Source organism: Pleurodeles waltl, chromosome 4_1, assembly GCF_031143425.1.
Source record: "Pleurodeles waltl isolate 20211129_DDA chromosome 4_1, aPleWal1.hap1.20221129, whole genome shotgun sequence".
NCBI lineage: Eukaryota > Metazoa > Chordata > Amphibia > Caudata > Salamandridae > Pleurodeles > Pleurodeles waltl.
The window spans coordinates 369876888-369896431 of NC_090442.1; the positions used below are offsets into that span (position 1 = coordinate 369876888).

The window sequence follows — 19544 nt, forward strand, 5'->3', positions numbered from 1 at the left end:
GCTTGCATGTTGAGGGTTTCTGTAAATAACTGTGTGAGTGTGGTCGTAGAGGTTGTTGAAGGTGACTGGGCTATTATTGGACTCTAATGTGAAGCTAAAGGAGATGGAGTTGCAGTTTTTTTTTCTTGTCACCAGTCTTGGGGCCCTGCATATGCAAGTTTTACTTGTTTATTGTGTATTGGCAGAGTTGAGTGTTGGCAGCCAAGTAGCGGTGGAAGCGAAAGGGTCAACTGTGATATTCTGGACCAATAGAAATAAATGTTGTAGATCATTTACTGTGTTGGAGGCAATAAGAAAGCAGTGTTCTGACAGAGATGAGAAAGGGCCTGATTTAGAGATTGGTGGACAGGATGCTTCACCAAAAAACAGCAGTCTGCCTGCCCTATTTAGAGTAAGGCAGACCATCATGTTTGTGTACTTCTTTCGGCTGGGCTGTTGGAAAGTAGTCTCCATCAGAGTAAGATCAAAGCACTCCCCCTATTTATAGCAGATAGTCTCACATATGTTTTCTGCCTGTTTCTGCCTCGAAAAAACTGGTGGTCTTGAAACAGAAAAGGAAAATGACCATCAAAACATGGGAGAAAACACTTGGAGAGGGGGCATTAGTGTTATTTCTCAGTAACAAACTCCGGCTGTGGAAGGTTTTTTTTTTTTTTAAACAAAACAAGTTGGAGCCCCTTTGCCTGAAGGATGGTGGCCATGCTCTATAACTGCAGTCATTCAGTGGACTGCAGTTCCTCTGAAGGTACAGGGCTCACCTCTGGGTAGGCAGCGATTTATAAATATATCCGTCTTCTGTCTGTCAGGTTGACAGATGTAATGTTCTCCACCACCCCTCACAGAGTAAAGACTGCCAATGTCCAGATCAGGCCAAAAACCGCTTCTTTAATGGACAATAGTTTTTTGTGCATAGTATAAGGATCTGTGAGTATTTGCAAAGGAGGGCAAGCTGGTGTGCTCTAAACAATTACCAGGGTGTTGTGCAGGGGAATTGCTGTTAAAATACTATGATTATATGAGGGAGGCACTACTTTAAGAGATGTACTATGTTATGCACTGCTGGTAAGGTCTTTAGAGGTACACTAATGCCAAAGTGGATTACAGACATGCCAAGGGAATAATATAGTGGTGACTGGCTCGATGATCTACTGCCAATGTGCTCCTTACTTGTTCTTTTTATCCTGAGGGTTGGAGCTAAAACCAGAAGAAGCTGACTTGATGATGCATTGATGTGAGGTCTCCTCGCTGCTTTGGAGTTCTGGACAGATGAAGATTAACGGATCACTTACTGGCTATATGTTTGACCGGCAGTCATTAATTCAACTGGAGTGGGGAATATTTTTCCCAGCATGTGTAGTAAGGAAAATAATCACACTGCAACATCTGATATCATCGACATGTGTCATACTGATGTAAGGACACATGTGACATGGCTACCCAGAGAGCTTTTCTCAATACATAAAAGACAGAACTTGTCCGCGCTAGTCAATCTTTGTTTGTTCTTTGGCATTTAGACTTGACTCTTCTGGCTCATTTCCAGATCCTTGAATCTCTTGGATTGCATATTGCTGTTGTGAAGACTCAAGAATTATAGTAAGTGAAGGGAAGGATAGTATACATTAGGGACATCTATTTTGTAACTTTGTGGATTGGCCAACTATTCTTACTTGTTCTGGTTTCTTGGAGTTTGATAATGACATTCCCCTTTTGTTCCTGTTAAATTGTAAAACACACCTTCGGGTAAATGCTTTCTCCCAGTACCCTCATAAGTAGCCTATTAACATTCCTTCAAGGGGAGCCGTTTAGATTCTAGGTCATCCACTACAGGTATTCACCGATTTTGTTTCAGATGCATTCCTTTTCTTAGTCGTTTTTGTACATATATATGCACTATTTTGTATAGAAAGATAGCTTGCTCTTGTTTGACATCATCTTGGCTCCCATCCTTTGTGACATTGTCATCAATAAAGCGAGTGATCTTTGCTGGTGTTGAGAACATTGTGCTTCGCCGATCATACCATGTTTTAACCAAACTGGACGGACCTTTTTCAATTGTTTTAACTTTGCTTCTTACAGGGACTCCTTGATGCTTTTTGAAATGTATTTACTGAGCGGTACGTTCATTCATATATTTTATGCAATGCTTTCTTATTATGGTTTTCAGTGATCACTAGTAATGCTTTATTTGCAGACAACGATGGGTATGGTTCTTTCACTATTCTCTGACTAATTTTACTTTGATATTTTTTGCCTTGCCGTTCCATTGAATGATTATTTGTATAATTGTTTTCAATTTATAATGTAGTTTGGAGTGGAACAAACGTAACTCATAACTGCAGTATTGGTCGTTTTGACATAAGCTGTTGAGGATTAACTAGGTCCAGGGGGTTCATTCCACATATTGTTTAGTTTGTCTAGGGCTTATCCCTCCCCCGAACCTTTACATGGACTCACCGCCCTTAATTTAAAAAGAAGAGAACAGATTTAGCACTGTTTAGAAGATTATCACGATCTGTAAATGAAGGGGTTGGCAGAGGTGAGCTTCAAACGTGATGATCGATTTCTTAAAATAATGAGTAAATGTTGAGGTACATCTTTGGTAGTCATGTAACAAATGAGGTTAAAGGGGAGTGAGTCACAAGCCAAGCGTACTTCAGGTCATCCCGATAAAAAAGAAAGTCTGGTGGGAGGTGGTACTAAGAAGAGCCTGATAAACAAAGTGACAGAGGAGGTGTTTTTTTACAGCTGTAAGTACAAAAATGTAGTCAGTGACAATAACACAAATATACAAATAGAGAAGGTCATATCATGCGCTATTATGAGGCAAATGATGAAAATGTTTAGCAGACCATTCCCATATGTTTATCTTAACATCCATTTTAAAATGTACTAGCTCATAACAGTTAGATTATTGCTCCTACCTGGGTGGAGAAAATAGCTCTTTTCATGGTAGATAAGTCATCTCGATCCAGAATCTTGTTCCACTCAGGAATTTCTCCTCTGTAGAATGAGAATTTAAATGAAATACCACAGACCACTACTTCATGATTTATTTCTGTCTTCCAGCTGAAATGCTAACTATGCTCCGTGGTGTACAATTAATGCTCCTACCTCAACCTTCGTATGAAGTACTTATTGTTCTCATGATGCTCTGTAACCCACTTACCATCAGCCACATTGAAAAGCCCTGTGAAAAAGTCACAAAGCATCATGAATGCTACTGAAAACAGTATAAAATACCACTGAACAGCTAATATAAGGAAAGGCCGATTACTGGCAGATGGAGATGGTAGGCCCAGTCAATATTTTTGCTTTCCTCTCCTAAGGTTTATATATGAACTTATGCCAAAGTTGTAGTGTTCCAAGATTATGTTTGATAATTAATCTGGTTAATTCACTTTTTTAGAACGCACGTGAAATCAAGAAACCCCTGAGAGAGCGTAGCTTATATAATCTATATTAACATGAAATGTTTATGAACTAATGTATAATATTGCTGCATAGAAAATGTGTTAATGTATTTTGCTATAACGTGTGCTTGAAATGTTCCCACGGGGAGTGGCCACCAATATATACGGGGACTAATAAAACCGACTAATAATGTTGAAACGATATGTTATGATATGATTTTACACTAATAATAATAGATATATGTAAGAGTTTTGCTAATAAATCATTAGGCTTTAGTTAGCATGAGTCGAGGCCTAGCTGCCTGACTCTCATATTAAATGTATTTTTCTAACGTGCAGTGCGCTGACTTGCTGAAGGGTATGAACTCTTGTTTTTCTCCAAACTAGAAGCTGAATGTAACTGTAGTAGATCCGTTCTCATGAAATTCGACTTGCTTATAGAAACATTTTAGCTGAATGCAACACTGTAGACCAGTCGTAGGTACAAGGTCGCTTGAACCGGTACAGACACTGGAGCCACTGACCGAAGATGTGCAAAGGACCACAAGACTATGAAATCATACCAGACATTCCACCCACTAAAGACGTCAATCATAAGGACCAATAAAATACGTGAGAACTGTTATGGGGTGATAAATTCAATGAACTAATGTGAAGTTAATTGGTTAAAGATAGTGGGGTACAACCCCTTGTCCAACCAGATTTTAGGGGAATGTACAACGAAAAGGGGATAAAAACCCTTGACACCAGGAAGTGAATTAGAACCAGGGAGTAGGAGACTAGGAGAGAGGGAGATGCTGATGCGATTTGCTATGATCCAGACATTTTGTCACTTTGCTTAGTGACTTGCTAATTTTACTTAGAATTATCCTTGCCCTTAGATTGCCCGTTTACACTTTACCTCCTTATGAGGGAAGTGCCCCCTTTTACCGGAGCTGGATTCCTCATGGCGAACCAACTGATGTCCTGAGGACGAAGACCGAACCTGAGTGCTGACCCAAACTGGAGGGTAACTATATGACAATGAAATTGTGATTGTCTGTTTGCTTTCCCTTTCTAGGTACCATCTGCTTCTTTTGACAGAGACCATAGTTAGATGTTTTCCAAATTGGTGTTACTAAATTGTTTTGCATGAAGCCCAACATGCAAATGCTAATTCGAGGTTAGGAGAGGGGTTCACTAAACTGACGCAAATAGACAAATGACTGAATCTATGCTTTGTTGAATAACATTATGATGATACGCCGCTAAAGATAACCCATGCTGACGTCGTGTTATATTCTGATGTTTGTGATTCTTGCTTTGATGAAATCTTATCAGAGTTGCCATATTGTGACTATGCTAATGTGTTTCTTGGTTTTGAGACTAATAAACATACCAGTAGAATTGTAATTAATAGGGAATAAACTTCACTAAATCATATTATTCTGGTGTAGTTATTCATGACTGAAAGGTCATGGTGTTTCCTGAGTTCCATTAAATGTCATTGACTAAAGTGAATTGTATTGTGGTAATAAATATTGATGACATTATTGGCGTATTGATTGACATGTTGATTAGCTATCTCGTCCTAAGGTGTCTTCAATCAGGGTCAAAAGATTAATTGGCCTACAACGAGTCCCAAAGTGAGTAAATTGATCATAAAAGGACGGGTTAACAGTTCTGGTAGCAGAGGATGGTTTAGGCCCTTTGGGGCCCTAGGACGGAGGACTATAGTTTAAATTGTTTTTCGAGATAATGCAAATTGGAGGTATGATGTGTTTCTAAATTCCCCATGACTTTCCAGGAATCTCGGACCCTGCCTAAGTGAGTTGGGTATGTTCTCGGCGTTTTAGTATGTGTGGTGTAGAATTTGCGCTTGCTCAGCTTATGCATATTGCAGGTGTTTTGTGAAAGTTTGTGTGGATTTAGGTCAGGTAATGTTGTTTTAGTAGGAGTGGGCGTACTCCGCAGTATGAGAGTAGGGAAGTCGGCGAACTTCATATGAGTGTGGCGCTTTGTGCTCAAAATTATCCACGTGGTTGTTGTTGGTGATGTACGGACCCGTCGTGGTCTAAGACTCCGGAGTATATTGACAAGTGTAGGAGACACTTGGGTTTATGTTGTAATTTGTGCGGTTTGTTAGGTCAATCGGGCGTGGTTGACAAGTCGAGTTTGAGTCAAATTGTGTGAGTGAAACCTTCGATGGAGATTTGGCAAGTTCTAAAGTGCACTAGAATGAACCATTGACAAGTCGAGAGTAGGATTTGCGGGTCGAATTCTGCTTGCGAGTGCGGGAGCTGAGAAGGAGAGAGTAGCGGCCGAGGCTTCAAGTGAAATCTCTGTAAAGTTCTGAAGCGATTGTGTTACCCTCCCTGTAGTAAACCAGCAAATTTGGGTTTTTGTTGTTAAAGGTGCACGCAATATATCGCATTAGTTTGTGTGTGAGGAGGACAAGCCGCAAGACTTTGTCAGCTGCAGTGTGTGTGGGTGTGACATCAGTAGTGCCGCGCTGGGATAGGTCAGTTACCGAGAGGGGTCGCGCACGGTTTGGCAGCCGTCCGTGAGAGGCAATAGGTTGAGAAAGGTGGGTGAAGAGTGTTCTGGGAATTAAAGTCACTTTCTGATTAGATTAAAAAAAAAATAAAAGACGTAAAAAATTAAGTTTTTCAAGGCTTTAAAGAGTGCTTGGAAGGGAAATATATACATTGGGGTGAGTGAAGGGGAGCCTACACCGCATGAGGGTACTCCAGCTTATATAGTAATGGAAGAAAAGGGAGTCACGCCATGTCTTTAGATGAAGCAGTGGCGCAAATTAACAGAGAAGGAGGGATGTTTAGCGTTTCCGGAACATGGAACGTTTAATACAAGGTTCTTAGAGAACTTGAGGTGGATGTTAAGTGTACAAAAGCCTCCTCCGAGACCAGCTCAGTATGAGGCATTAGCAGTCTGGGATTTAATGGCCATACGACAGAAACAGCAAAAACTTGAAAGGAGAATAAAAAGGGCAGAGAAATCTTTAGCTGAAGCTAGATGGGACAATGAGAGCAGGATGTGGAGAAGGGGAATAGTTGACGGACTTAACTGTTTCCGGCAATAACCCAAGAAGACGAGACACAGGGAAAGAAAGCCACCTGTAAGACAGACAAGGGCTCTAGCAAGACAAAAGAAACTCAGAGGTCTTGGGTTGATAAAGACGATTCAGATGAGGAGGAGTTTCTTAATCAGTTGTTACATGATCGCCCGCCACCTTATGCTATAAATGACACTACTCCGAGCACTAGTGCGGGTCCCGAGGATTCGACACAAAGTAAGGGAATTACAAGTACAGTGCAGACAAGCAATACAGTTTTGTTACAAAATGGTGTCAGTGTACCCACTGCACCAGACACGCAGATACAGTTGCAACCTCCGCCACAGATACAGAGGATTTATCCAGATGTCCCAGTACTAGAGACAAATGCAAGTCTGATGGTGCCGTCTGATCCGATATATACGAGATCAAAGCTAGTGCAGATTGAGCCAGCTCCGCAATTGCTGCCCCAGCGGCAGCAACCACTGATTCCGGGTTACAATCCAGTGGCAGGACCGCAGTTAGTACCTGCAGCAACCACGATGAGTCAAGCTTTGGGAGTTACTGCTCCACGGGGTTTGGGACCTGGTCAGACACCAGCTGCCATATCATTACCAATTACTGTTGGTCTGCCAGTACCGCTGTATGCGCAGGGTAAGCCTGGCGTGCGTGATCAGGGAGTGAGGACCCAAGAGGTAATAAGAGGAGGGTTCACAGGAACTCCCCAGCCAATGACACCAAGGGAACAAGCAGCAGAAGGACTCAGGTCTTTGCTAGACCTCAGTCCGATTGGGGCTCCTTTAGAGGCAATGAGACAAGCAGGGCTAAGTGTGCTAGCCCCGCAGACACTGAGTACAAATACGTCACAGTCACCCTTGATGCAGTCAGGAAACATTTTGTTGCAAGGCTTCTCCATACAACAATTGAATGAGTGGTTAGAAAAGATTAACGCTTCACAAACTACTACAGTGACCGGAGAGAGGTCAGAAAGGGATGAATACTTGAATTTTGTGAGACTGGGTGTAGAAGCTGCAGAACTAGTGGAAGGAACAATGGGGGTGAACAGATTAGAGTCATACACAGAGGCAGAATTGAGGTATCTGTGCCCCAAAATCACTAAAGAAGTGAGTAAGGTGCATCAGAGGTTGGCAAACCTGGCGGATAAATACAATATTGACATTGAGAACACTAAACATTTGAAAAGAAGCTACAGATTAGACTTCGATTCTAAAGATTTTGATCATATGAGGTCTACCGGAATGAAAGCGCATCTTAAAGAAATACTGCAAAGTGCGCAGATCTGGGGTGCCTTAGAGAAATGGGAAGGCAGATGGGCAAAGAAAAGAGATAAAGAGAAAGGCGATGATCCGGAACCAAAGCAGGCTAAAGCTGCACCAGACACGGGGACAATAAAAATGTTGCCAATTAGAGAAACAGCCGGAGGGGTGCGAGTCCATGTACCGTGGTCTGGGGGGGGACATCCTGTCGTTCACAAATGATTATCCCAAGTTGAGGGAGAAGCCAATAGAATGGTACCAACAGACGGACAGGTTCGTGAAGCTTGCGAAATTTTTCTTGGAAGACTTGAATACCCTGTTTGAGATTATAGTTCCACCTGACTTATGGCTTGAATGTAAGAGAGGTGTGGATTGGCCGACACAGGAACCAGCAAGGGATAAGGTTACTGGAGCACCATCTGAGGAGGTGATGAAGTATTATCATAAAGTGATTGAGTTTTTGAACCAGAAAGTGTCACCGAAAGTGACTGATTGGCAGAAAATTGATCGAACCTCACAAGAGGCCAAAGAGTCAATTCATGCCTATTATGAGAGATTGTTGAAGGCATTAAAACATTACAGTGGCACTGAGACTATTGAGCCGAAAGACATAAACCATCTTGTGTTCAGGTTTGTTGAAGGGCTGAGACCAGAGATTAGCCAGATGATTAAGAATCATTTGATCTGTTGGCAAGCAAAACCGATTGATGAGGTATTGCAGTATGCGAAATACTGTAGTGATGAGATTGAGTTGAAGCAAAGAAAGTTGAAAGAGAAGGCGATGGTGATGCAGATTAAGGCAGCGCGGGCAGGGATGCAGGGAAATGGAATCCAGTAGATGGTACAGCAGCAACCGCAAGGGAATGGTATGTTTCAGGCACAACCGAGAGGCCGAGGTCGAGGTTTTGTGAACCGTGGTCCAGACCTGAATACTGTTGTGGTTCAAAATGATGTGCAGGGAATGAAAAAGGTCACGCCCATGTCACGCGTGCAGGGGAGTGGGGCATTGGAAGCGGGAATGCCCAATGGTGGGACAGGATGGTGTTGTTCAACAAAGCAATGATGTTGGTACCTTTCAAAATGTGAGGGGTTCAAAACTGAGGGTTCAAAATCAGAACTTCCAGAATAAGATGGTACAGATGCGGGGGTTACAGCCCATGCAGCAAATGCAAATGCCGCTTGTTCAACCAGCACAGATTCAGCAGGTACAACAGCAGGTTCCCATGGTACCTAGACAGCAAATGCAATTACCATTTGCTCCAATGGGACAGCAACAGGTGATGCTTCCTCAACAGGTCACAGGCCAAACGATTAGTCAAAATAACACAGTACAACAGATCCCATTGCGTGGAGAGGATGGAATAAACAATGAATGGTCGGATGATTGTTCAGACAGTGAGGAGTGCAGGCTTGCAGCGTCCCTAGAGTTAGATCAAAGAGGACCCTATGTAGAGTGAAAGGTAATGGGTCATTAGGTTTCATTCCTAGTCGATACAGGAGCTACACGCTCTACAGTCAGAAGTGCAGAGGTTCCGAAATTACCACTTTCGGGGCGTACCACAAGAGTGGTAGGGGTAGCAAATCAGTTCTTGACAAATCCGATGACAGACCCGGTCCAAGTTGAGATTGGCAACTTCCAGGGACTCCACAAATTTGTAGTATATGATTCTAGTCCAGTATCCCTACTGGGAAGAGACTTGCTGTGCAAAATGAGGTGTTCAATTACTTGTTCCAATGAAGGGATTGAGGTGCAGACAAACAGTGATGATGAAGGGGACGATGGGCAGTTTACAGAATTGGAGACAGAGACTGCAAATGAAGAATAGCCTCTGATAACCTTATTCCCGATGCTTACAGTAATTGACTTGCCACCCGAATTGCAGGGGACAGTGACAGAGAAAGTGTGGGACCTAAAAGGAAAATAAGTGGAACTGATAAAAGGAGTAGAACCGGTCAAAGTACAGGTTAAGCCGAATGCAGTGTTTCCGCAGGTACCGCAGTACCACATGACTCAAGATGTCCTCATTCAGGTAGCACAGATAATTGCGGAATTTGTGAAGCAAGGGGTTCTGAAAGAAGTGATGAGCAGCCTGTGTAATTCACCAATAATGGGTCTGAAAAAGCCTTATGGGAAAGTTTTAATTGTGCAAGACTTGAGAAAAATAAACAAGATTGTGGTAAAATGCTGCCCCATAGTGCCAAATCCAGCTGTGATTATGTTTCAGGTTCCATGTGATGCAGAGTGGTTCACAGTTGTGGACCTGTCTCAAGCATTCTTTTCGGTGCCTCTTCATGAGGGCAGCCAATTTCTCTTCAGTTTCAAATTCCTGGATAAAGTGTACAGTTGGTGCAGAATTCCTCAAGGGTTTATTTTCTGGGTCACCTTCCATCTTTAATCAGATATTGAAGAAAGATTTGGAGTCGTTAGAACTGCCTTTCAGTTCGACTCTGGTACAGTACATTGATGATTTGTTGATTGCGTCCAGGACAAAAGACAACTGCAGGTATGACACAATTGCCTTATTGAACCATTTGGGAAAGAACGGACATAAAGTATCCCCAAAGAAGCTACAATACTGGCAGAGAGAGGTGAAGTACTTAGGTCATTTGATTGAGAAAGGGTGAAGGAAAATATCTAAAGAGAGAGTGACAGCCATACTGCAGATGAATCCCCCGACAACCAAGAGAGATGTCAGAATGTTTTTGGGAATGGTTGGTTACTGTCGTCAGTGGATTCCCAACTTCTCGATTATCTCTAAACCATTGGTAAAACTGACAGGCAAGGAAGTTCAGGATGACCCAGGTAACATAACCTTGTCCGAGAAAGAGATGAAGGCATTCATGGAATTGAGGGAATCTATGTGCAGGGCACCAGCCTTAGGTATGCCTGATTACACAAAGCCTTTTCTACTGTTTTGTTATGAACGTGATGCATGTTCTTTGTCTGTTTTAACACAGGTTCATGGAGGTGCAAACCGCCCAGTAGCATATTTTTCAGCTACTTTAGACCCAGTCACAGCAGCCTTACCGGGTTGTTTGCGTGCAGTTGCAGCAGTTGGTCAAAGCCTCACACAGTGTGAAGGCATAGTGATGGCACATCCCTTAACAGTAATGGTTCCTCATTCAGTTGAAATTCTGTTAACCCGAACCAAAACACAGCATATGACAAATGCTAGGCTGACTAGATACGAAACCGTTATATTGGGGTCTCCGAATGTTTTCCTCAAGAGATGTACTGTATTGAACCCGGCAACTTTACTTCCTATTGCAAATGCAGACATTAATGATACTGAGGAAGTGGAACATGACTGTCTTGAGGTAACAGAACTATGCACCAAACCAAGACCTGACATCAAAGATACCCAGTTAGAAGAGAATGATTACATTATGTTTGTTGATGGCTCATGCTTGAGAGACTCAGTGGGAGTACTGAGAGCTGCGCATGCCATGTGTACAATCACCGGTATTTTAGAAGCTTCCTGGCACGAAAGAGTGTACTCTGCACAAGTCGCTGAATTAATTGCCCTTACTAAGGCATGCCACGCAGCTGAAAACCTGAAAGTCACTATCTATACTGACAGCAGATACGGATTCGGAATTGTACATGATTTTGGCCAACTATGGTCACAGAGGGGTTTCATGACCTCTTCTGGTTCACCAGTGAAAAATGGTGAAGAGATTAAGGATTTGTTGCATGCAATTCAGTTGCCTCTTGAAATTGCGGTGGTGAAATGCAATGCTCATGTTCAATCACAAGACTTTGGGGGTGATTCTCACCCTGGCGGGCGGCGGCGGCCGCCCGCCAGAGTTCCCCCCTCCAGAATACCGCACCGCGGTCATTAGACCGCTGCGGGTATTCTGGCGGGCGACCCAGTGTAAAACAACCTTCCCACGAGGACGCCGGCTCCGAATGGAGCCGGCGGAGTGGGAAGGTGCGACGGGTGCAGTGGCACCCGTCGCGAATTTCACTGTCTGCAATGCAGACAGTGAAATTCATTGTGGGGCCCTCTTACGGGGGCCCCTGCAGTGCCCATGCCATTGGCATGGGCACTGCAGGGGCCCCCAGGGGCCCCACGACACCCCATACCGCCATCCTGTTCCTGGCGGGCGAACCGCCAGGAACAGGATGGCGGTATGGGGTGTCTGAATCCCCATGGAGGATTCAGAAGGGCAGCGGAAAACCGGCGGGAGACCGCCGGTTTTCCACTTCTGACCGCGGCCGAACCGCCGCGGTCAGAATGCCCTGCGGGGCACCGCCAGCCTGTTGGCGGTGCCCCCGTCATTTTAGCCCTGGCGGTCGACGACCGCCAGGGTTAGAATGACCCCCTTTGTGTCAATGGGAACCGGCTCTGCAGATCAAGTCGCAAGGTTTTGCGCATTGAACTGTATATCGTTCCGAGATCAGTGGGAATTGTTACCTGAAACTGAAAATGAAACATGTTTGAATTTTGCATTGAGGGTTGTTGACACATTAGATGAACTAAAATTACTGCGGGGACGTGCCGTCAAAGAAGAAAAACGCTCCTGGCAGAGAATGCACTGTGTACAAAGAGCTGATGACTTATGGGTCTCAGAGGAGGGGAAAATGGTTTTGCCAAACAGTCTTCTCTCACAGTTTGCAAGGTTCTATCATGGCCAAGCCCATATAGGGAGAGACGCAATGATCAGGTTATTCAAAATCGATTGGTTCAATCCAAAATTCAGACAAGCTGCAGAGGTTATCTGTCACAGGTGCATCATCTGTCAACAGATGAATGCAGGAAAAGGGACGGTGGTAAATATGAGCCACATTGGGAGAGCTGGCGGTCCATTTAGCAGGATGCAGATGGACTTCATTGAAATGCCTATGTGTGGAGGACTGAGGTATGTGTTGGTGATTGTGTGTGTTTTTAGTCATTGGATTGTAGCATACCCTACACGTAGGAATGACAGTCTCACAGTAGCAAAGTTGCTGCTTAGGAAGTTAATACCACATTTTGGATTCCAGATCTCTTTAGAATCAGATAGGGGCAGACACTTCGAAAATGAGGTGATTAAGCTCTTGTGTGCCGCATTGAACATTGAGCAGAAGCTGCATTGTAGCTATCGCCCTGAAGCATCAGGACTAGTGGAACAGATGAATGGTACCTTGAAGTCGAGAATGGCAAAAATGTGCGCAGCTACCAATTTGAAGTGGCCAGATGCATTGCCCTTAGTACTGATGTCAATGAGAAACACACCTGACAAGAAAACTGGACTATCCCCCCATGAATTTCTGATGGGTCGAGCTATGCGATTGTTCGCAGTACCTGCAAATGCTCTTGTGAATATCACGGATTATATGGTGTTGGACTACTGCAAGGGTCTGGCTGATGTGGTCCGCTCTTTTTCTCACCAGGTGGAGGCTAACACATTGCCACCGATCAGTGATCCAGCTCACACCCTGAAACTCGGTGACTGGGTTGTTGTCAAGAAACACGTGAGGAAGTCGTGCTTGGAGCCGCATTGAAAGGGACAATATCAAGTAATACTGACAACCACTACTGCTGTGTAATGTGCAGGTGTTCCGAATTGGATTCATGCCAGTCACACAAAGAGGGTGACGTGTCCAACTGACGAAGAACTTGAAGTATCCAAAACAACAGCTGCAGAAAAGGAAGTCGCAGGGCCGGAGAGTATTCAAAGGGGAACTGAGACTGAAGGAGAGCCCACTGAGGACGGTTCAGTCACTCAAAGTGAGTTCCAGAGGGGTGACAGTGTGAGCCTATCTCAGCTGAGGTAACAGGGGAACCAACGCAGAGAGGTTCTCCCAGAAACTGCGGACACTGGTTTGAAGCCGAGCCTGTAACAGACCCTGAAGGTGAGGGGGAAGAAACAGAGGGAGGTCAAAGTGAACTGACTCCTCCTGAGCCGGTTGCAGGTCCATCAAGAGAAAACACCATAGCACAAGAGGAGGGCGCTGTTCAACATTCTGAAAGTCCAAGCAAAAAGAAAACCCGTAAAGGAGACAACTGGCCGAAGTCACAAGCTGCAGGAGAAAAGGTGGTCCCTTGTGATACAATAGAGGAATAAGTTGATACAACCAGAAAAGAGGATCTTAGTGAAGGAGAGTTACAAAGTGAAGACAGACTGAAAAGAAAAAGAGTTGCAAACAGGAGGTACGCAGGTCCTGAATGAGAATATGCAACAACCGCTCTGTGGCAACAGGAATTCTTGGCGTTCTGTTTTGATCGAGAGGTACCAGGTCAATAATACGGCACCTGAATTCATCCTTAGAAAGAGACTGTGTTAAAATATCGAAATTAAAATTGAAAGCTGAGAAGCTGAGAAAAAGAGACTGATAAATTACCGGATGTGACATTGTTAACCTGAATTGACTCTGAAAACCGATAATGACAAGCTGCTAAACCTGATTTGACAAAAGGGTCCTGGAGTGAGTAAGACGCTGTAAATACCCGCAGAGAGAGAGAGAGTCTTCGCACAAAAAAAAAAAAGAGAACTTTTATATCGTCCTCAAGTTGATTGTTTGCTTTATATTATTCTGCTATCTGATTCTTTACGGATCATGAGTTACACTAAAAGTAAGAGTAAAATAGGTAGGATGTGTGGTTGGTTGAGTGTTATTTTAGGTATTGTATGTGCAATAATAATTATAGGTGTGTTTGTGGGAATGCCGTGGATGGATAAGAAAGTGACTAATAATGCTTCAAAAGCTGAGACTGCTACACTAACACCGTGGAGAAGTTTGAGCAGGATGCAAAATACTTGCATGAGGGAACTAATTCAAAAGGGTAACTATCTACTAATGTCTTCTATCGCTTGTTGAATGAGTATGTTGACACAATGGATGCAAAGAATTGTTATGTGTGCACAAAGATTCCTTCGCCAGTACAAGAAGGGGTTACTTACCATAGCTTGCCGCTAACTTACGGGATAAGCTGTAGCTTGCTACTAACAAGATTCTGTGATCAAGAGCATGTGCAATACTTCTACTGTAACTTGGATGTAGTGTTTTCTTTTGTGCCTGTGGTTGAGTTTCTAAATAAATTAGCTAAAGAACACAGCATAAAATTAGTTAGGGGTTTCTTTGAGCTGACATTTGGAACAGCTTATGCGCAACACAATAATGTAACCTCCTTACTAACGCCTGTAGAGAAGAGCCTCTTAGATCACACTGATGATAGGGGGAAAGCATTAAAGGAAAGGCTAGAAAAGGGATTAGAAAAACACATGCATGCAAATGATTATGCTTACACTGCAATAAAGACACAGGGCAAGTTAGCTATAGATGCATTATATGTAGGTAGGCTTTGTATATATGGGCCGAAATCTGAACATGACACTTTATTTGTGGGAACGAGTGAATGCAGGCATGTATTTTTGTTTCAGAGTAAATGGACATTCATGTTAAATGGACAGGACCCAGGGATGCCTGGGATCTATTATATATTTGGACTTAATGCTTATTACCGTCTTCCAAAGGGATGGTATGGGACATGTTATTTGGGAATAGTTTTCCCAAAGATTTACCAGATTGATGACTTAAAGCAAATTCCTAAAATGTCTGAATTACAACATGCTAGACAAAAACGAGAGACAGTGGCTGCTGTCGTTGGTGACATATGTGGTGCCATAATTCCTTCAGTAGGGGTTATCTTAAACTCCATAAAGATTTGAAAGTTGTCTACTATTGTGGATAACATGCTAACAAACTTCACAGGGGCTATACTCCTGATGGATACTGAACTTGCTGCGGAGAGGGTTATGACTCTTCAAAACCGGCTTGCTTAGACATTCTTTTAGCAAAGAGCGGCGGAGTCTGTAAGATGCTTAATGAGCGACATTGTTGCGCGTTCATACCAGATAATAGCAAAAAGATTAGAAGTATGCTTACTAACCTAACAAGAGATAGTGCAGATTTGAAGGAGCTGAAGGAACCTGGCGTTTGGGAGAAAGTTGGGAAAGGAATTACCAGAGTAGGGAATTGGTTTAGTAATATTTGGAATGGGGTTCTTGCTAAAATATTAGGGGGTCTATTGATTGTTCTGATTTGCTTATTGGGATTATGGGGACCATGCAAAATTAATGAAAGAATTAAATGAAATTTGACAAAACGAAATAAAAGAAATGAAGAAAATGAAAGGGAGAGAATGTTTAATGAAATTTGGGAAAGGATGTTGAAATGCACATTATGCGCAAGGTGAAAGGTTAAGGGAAAGGTTTGTGTGATGACAAGTGTCATCAGAGGAGGGACTGAGAGAGCGTAGCTTATATAATCGATATTAACATGAAATGTTTATGAACTAATGTGTAATAATGCTGCATAGAAAATGTGTTAATGTATTTTACTGTAACGTGCGCTTGAAATGTGCCCACGGGGAGTGGCCGCCAACATATACGGGGACTAATAAAACTGACTAATAATGTTGAAACGATATGTTATGATATGATTTTTCACTAATAATATAATAATAGATCAATGTAAGAGTTTTGCTAATAAATCATTAGGCTTTAGTTAGCATGAGTCGAGGCCTAGCTGCCTGACTCTCATATTAAATGTATTTTTCTAACGTGCAGTGTGCTGACTTGCTGAAGGGTATGAACTGTTGTTTTTCTCCAAACTAGAAGCTGAATGTAACTGTAGTAGATCCGTTCTCATGAAATTCGACTTGCTTATAGAAACATTTTAGCTGAATGCAACACTGTAGACCAGTCGTAGGTACAAGGTCGCCTGAACCGGTACAGACAATGGAGCCACTGACCGAAGATGTGCAAAGGACCACAAGACTATGAAATCATACCGGACATTCCACCCACTAAAGACGTCAATCATAAGGACCAATAAAATATGTGAGAACTGTTATGGGGTGATAAATTAGATGAGCTAATGTGAAGTTAATTGGTTAAAGATAGTGGGGTGCAACCCCTTGTCCAACCAGATTTTAGGGGAATGTACAACGAAAAGGGGATAAAAAACCTTGAGACCAGGAAGTGAATTAGAACTAGGGAGTAGGAGACTAGGAGGGGGGAGATGCTGATGCGATTTGCTATGATCCAGACACTTTCTCACTTTGCTTAGTGACTTGCTAATTGTACTTAGAATTATCCTTGCCCTTAGATTGCCCGTTTTCACTTTACCTCCTTATGAGGGAAGTGCCCCCCTTTTACCGGAGCTGAATTCCTGATGGTGAACCAACTGATGTCCTGAGGAAGAAGACCAAACCTGAGTGCTGACCCAAACTGGAGGGTAACTATATGACAATGAAATTGTGATTGTCTGTTTGCTTTTCCTTTCTAGGTACCAACTGCTTCTTTTGACAGAGACCATAGTTAGATGTTTTCCAAATTGGTGTTACTAAATTGTTTTGCATGAAGCCTAACATGCCAATGCTAATTCGAGGTTAGGAGAGGGGTTCACTAAACTGACGCAAATAGACAAATGACTGAATCTATGCTTTGTTGAATAACATTATGATGATACGCCGCTAAAGATAACCTATGCTGACGTTGTGTTATATTCTGATGTTTGTGATTCTTGCTTTGATGAAATCTTATCAGAGTTGCCATATTGTGACTATGCTAATGTTTTTCTTGGTTTTGAGACTAATAAACTTACTAGTAGAATTGTAATTAATAGGGAATAAACTTCACTAAATCATATTATTCTGGTGTGGTTATTCATGACTGAAAGGTCATGGTGTTTCCTGAGTTCCATTAAATGTCATTGGCTAAAGTGAATTGTATTGTGGTAATAAATATTGATGACATTATTGACGTATTGATTGACATGTTGATTAGCTATCTCGTCCTAAGGGGTCTTCAATCAGGGTCAAAAGATTCATTGGCCTAAAACGAGTCCCAAAGTGAGTAAATTGATCATAAGGGGATGCGTTAACACCCCCTTGTTTCCCTTTTGAAAGGGGCATGATGGCATACTTTCTCTGGAATCATGGAGGTCCATCTGAACACGATTAGAATCGGTGGAATAACTAAGCAGGTGACTGATAAGTGAATGAACTAGTCTTCTGCCTCTCCTCAATTTGTACTAGAAATTCACAAGGAAGGTGGTGAGGAGGAACAGATGAACATATCTAAATAAGAGTGAATTTGCATGTATGGGTTGCAACTGGAATGATGTTTTGATTGCCTACTCCTTGAATGTGGTAATATGATATATTATAGTACTATATCCACACTGCAGATAGCTACCCTAATGGTTAAAGGCGCTATTAGAACATTCCACCCACTGATGGAAGAGTGTTCTAAATTTAAACGGGAGAAACAGAAAGACAAGCAATGAATTTTGAAGCAGGTCGTCTATTCCTGCCATTATTGCCCAGAGCCAGCTCGCTGTCTTCAGCGAAGCTCTTAACATGCCAGTTTCAAATTACATCCTATTAAGGTGAAATGTCTTATGTTCTATTGTCCAAAAAAGATGGCGAGACTCCACAAATTATTTTAGAGAACAGGAAACAGCATTTGATATCTCATGTAAGATGCTGCAGAGAAAACAGCCACAGCACATCCTGTCACACAAGAACTCGTCTGGTAATGTTAATTTCCTCTCATGGTCTACATGTCCCACTAGAACCATCATTACTATTGCTGTTCACGTGCATGAATGATAGTATAAAGTGTACTTGTGATACGCAAAATGGAGCTCGACTAACCATACATTTTCTAACGTTCAAAATGACCATGGTCATTGTATCAAGTGTTATTGTGCCTCACGTCCTGTAAATGGAATGCCTTCCTCAAATTCTCAGCCTTCGAAGATTGCATTGCAATCACTATTCTTCAGTGCCTCGTCTTTCTTCTGGGTGGTGATAATATAAAAATGACAGGAAAACCGAAGACACAATTTCAATTATTTCCACTTTCCCTGCTCAGAAAGTAACACACATATGTATGCTATCCAAAGTAAAACAACATTTAGGGGCATATTTATACTCCGTTTGCGCCGAAATTGCGTCATTTTTTTCGACGCAAATTCGGCGCAAAACTAACGCCATATTTATACTTTGGCGTTAGACGCGTCTAGCGCCAAAGTATGAGGAATGAGCGTCATTTTTTTGCGTGAACGCCTTCCTTGCGTTAATGAGATGCAAGGTAGGCGTTCCCGTCTAAAAAAATGACTGCGACGCAAATGCGTCGTATTTATACTCCCGGGCAAAAATCACGCCCGGGACTGGGCGGGGCAAAAAACCCCGCATTTGCGCCTCTTTTTAACGCCTGGGTCAGGGCAGGCGTTAAGGGACCTGTGGGCTCAAAATGAGCCCAGAGGTGCTCTCCCATGCCCCCAGGGACCCCCCCTGCCACCCTTGCCCACCCCAGGAGGACACCCAAGGATGGAGGGACCCATCCCAGGGACATTCAGGTAAGTTCAGGTAAGTATAATAATTTTTATTTTTTTGTTTGTTTTTTTTGGCATGGGGGGCCTGATTTGTGCCCCCCTACATGCCACAATGCCCAATGACCATGCCCAGGGGACATAAGTCCCCTGGGCCCATGCCCAGGGGACATAAGTCCCCTGGGCATGGCCATTGGGCAAGGGGGCATGACTCCTGTCTTTACTAAGACAGGAGTCATGTAAATGGCGTCTGGGCGTCGTTAAAAATGGCGCAAATCGGGTGGAGGCGATTTTTTTGCCTCAACCTGACTTGCCCCATTTTAAGACGCCCTAACGCCATTTTCCCCAACGCCGGCGCTGCCTGGTGTACGTGTTTTTTTCCACGCACACCAGGCAGCGCCGGTCTGCTAGCGCTGGCTAACGCCATTCAATAAATACGGCGCCCGCATGGCGCTTCAGAATGGCGTTAGCCGGCG

General features: G+C 43.1%; 1 protein-coding gene across 1 annotated transcript in view; it reads right to left on the bottom strand.

Annotated features, from left to right (window-relative positions):
• Nucleotides 1–19544, bottom strand: part of GYS2 (glycogen synthase 2) — a 498387-nt gene that overhangs the window by 163022 nt on the left and 315821 nt on the right. Inside the window, exon 10 of the mRNA XM_069228538.1 lies at nucleotides 2922–3000. Coding sequence (XP_069084639.1) covers nucleotides 2922–3000 — 79 coding nt within the window. The remainder of the gene's footprint in view (nucleotides 1–2921; nucleotides 3001–19544) is intronic.